The following is a 2,107-nucleotide window of genomic DNA, read 5'->3' as shown; positions in this document are numbered from 1 at the left end:
CCATGATTACGCACGTGCCGTCAACTCTGGTGTGTGCAGTGGAGAAAGCTATAGGTGCTCCGCCGCCGGCCGGAGGCAAACGCTCAGACGCTTACACACAGCCAATAACGCCGAAAGCGTCCGTCCTGTAAGCAACTAAGGCGCTGTTCGGCAGTCCGCCCGCTACATAAAAATTGAGAATCTTGGAAGTACTGTTTCGCTGGCTCTGTGCTTTTTAAGTAGAACTCCGTCAGCTTCGGGAGCGGCCTCACGGAGCGGAGGGGCTCCAAACAGGCCCTAAGCTATCGATCGGACGCATGCATGCAGCTGCCAACTTACCTAACGACAGAAATCAGCTGCTGTTAAAACAGACACGCCTACACGGGTAACACGGCACAGACGCGCTGTTGGCTAACGTATCCGAGTTGTATATAATCAGCTGCAACCTAGATCGAGTGGGTACGAGTCGTCTAGTCTAGGTCACAACAGCGGTCGTCGTGCGTGTGATGTTCGCCGTCGTTGAGTCCCAAGTCAAAACACACGTACAGTACGTACGTAGTGCATGCAAATTAATGCGAACACACCACGGCCTAGCACGACAAACCTAGGACGCTAGCGCTGTTGCGCTGGTGACAACTATACTGATGTTCACATCACATGCCGCGTGAAGACCCCGGCCAACTCCGGCGAGCTTCTTTCTGGTATTTAGTCCTACAACCGCAAGTCTCTCTCTCGGCTCTCGCCATGGCCAACCTCAACAACGCTTCGTGGTCCAGCGGCCTCTGCGGCTGCACCCACGACGTCCGCAGCTGTAAGTTAGTAATTTTAATTTCCGCATTCCCTTAGAGAAAAGGTGATGACCGGCCGGCCTAACAGTAACTGGTGTGGTGCGTGCAGGCTGCCTGACGCTCTTCTGCCCGTGCATCGTCTTCGGGAGAATCGCCGAGATCGTCGACAAGGGAGCCACATGTAACTCTTCCTTCATCTAGTTTTCATTTATCTGTAACGAGGATCGAATGATCTACCACTAACGATGGAAACGACCGATCAGCTTGCTGTAAGAGCGGCACGGCGTACACGCTGCTGGCCACGGCGACGGGGCTGGGCGGCTGCCTCTACTCCTTCGGCTACCGCTCCAGGCTGCGGGAGCAGTACGGGCTGGAGGAGAAGCCCTGCGGCGACTGCTGCGTCCACTGGTTCTGCGAGCCCTGCGCCCTCTGCCAGGAGTACCGCGAGCTCCAGACCCGCGGCTTCGACATGGCCCTCGGTATGTTCCGTCCGTGAAGCTTGATCATGGCATGCACGGCGGCGGCATGTTAACCTGCTTTGTTTGTCTGTTGGTACGTGCAGGGTGGCAAGGGAACATGGAGAGGATGGGCAAGAGCGGTGCGACCGCCGCACCGCGGACGCACCAGGGGATGACTCGCTAGCTAGTGTGTCCGCATGCGCCGCTCAATCAAACGCATGCATGCATTGCATGCTCAGTGATAGCTTCCAGTTCAAAATAAAGAATGTCAGTCTAGCTACACCAGCGTCTGCTTTTGTCATGTCGCGAGTCAATTTTGTCTTTGTGACCGATCGATGTGTGTGCCTTGCTGTTGCAAGAGTCGTTTTTCATACCTCCACCCCCACCATGTACCTGTGATGTTTTTGAAGACATTTGAATCAGACCATAATGATTACTCGGTCACAGCATAATGCTTTAAGAGCGACTCTAGTCGGGGATCATGCCGGGAGTTGGTCCACGGGACGTTAAACGGGCAGGCTAAGTGTCCACACTAGTTAAACTTGTGTTACTGTTTCTTTAGCCTGTTTCTTGTTTAATTGCCATATTCTTGCCTTGCTTGCTTTTGGAAGTTTATGTGAGCTCGCTACATGCAAGATGCAGGACAAGCCCAATCTAAGGATGCCGAGAGTGTGAACTAGGACTCTTTGTCCCAGCAGTCTCCCTTTGGCTCTGTTTGGATCCATGGGTTAGGCCTAGTTTGTGTTAGTTTGTACTCAATTAACCCAAAAACATCCAAACAAAAGGGTTAGTTTCGGTTAGATGCATCTAACCCATTCAAAAAGACTAACCCACCCAAGAGGTGTTTATTTGGGTTAGTTCTCCTCAGGACCATTAAAAAAA

At 52.7% G+C, this 2,107-nt stretch overlaps 1 protein-coding gene across 1 annotated transcript; it reads left to right on the top strand.

Moving 5' to 3' along the window:
- Positions 1 to 723: 723 nt before the first annotated feature.
- On the top strand, positions 724 to 1,409 carry LOC119300588 (cell number regulator 2-like). The gene is made up of 4 exons (XM_037577503.1): positions 724 to 790; positions 877 to 948; positions 1,031 to 1,246; positions 1,330 to 1,409. The coding sequence occupies exons 1-4, from the start codon at positions 724 to 726 to the stop codon at positions 1,407 to 1,409; spliced, it is 435 nt and encodes a 144-aa protein (XP_037433400.1).
- The last annotated feature ends 698 nt before the right edge of the window (positions 1,410 to 2,107 follow it).

This window comes from Triticum dicoccoides, chromosome 5A, assembly GCF_002162155.2.
Source record: "Triticum dicoccoides isolate Atlit2015 ecotype Zavitan chromosome 5A, WEW_v2.0, whole genome shotgun sequence".
Taxonomy (NCBI): Eukaryota; Viridiplantae; Streptophyta; class Magnoliopsida; order Poales; family Poaceae; genus Triticum; species Triticum dicoccoides.
Note: the sequence above shows the minus strand (reverse complement) of the source record. Positions and strands in the feature narration are given on the sequence as shown.

Excerpts from the sequence above, each read along its gene's own strand:
- LOC119300588 (XM_037577503.1), top strand. The coding sequence starts at position 724 with ATGGCCAACCTCAACAACGCTTCGTGGTCCAGCGGCCTCTGCGGCTGC. Across the intron at positions 949-1,030 it reads CGTCGACAAGGGAGCCACAT|CTTGCTGTAAGAGCGGCACG; the intron begins GTAACTCTTCCT and ends ACGACCGATCAG. Across the intron at positions 1,247-1,329 it reads CGGCTTCGACATGGCCCTCG|GGTGGCAAGGGAACATGGAG; the intron begins GTATGTTCCGTC and ends TGGTACGTGCAG.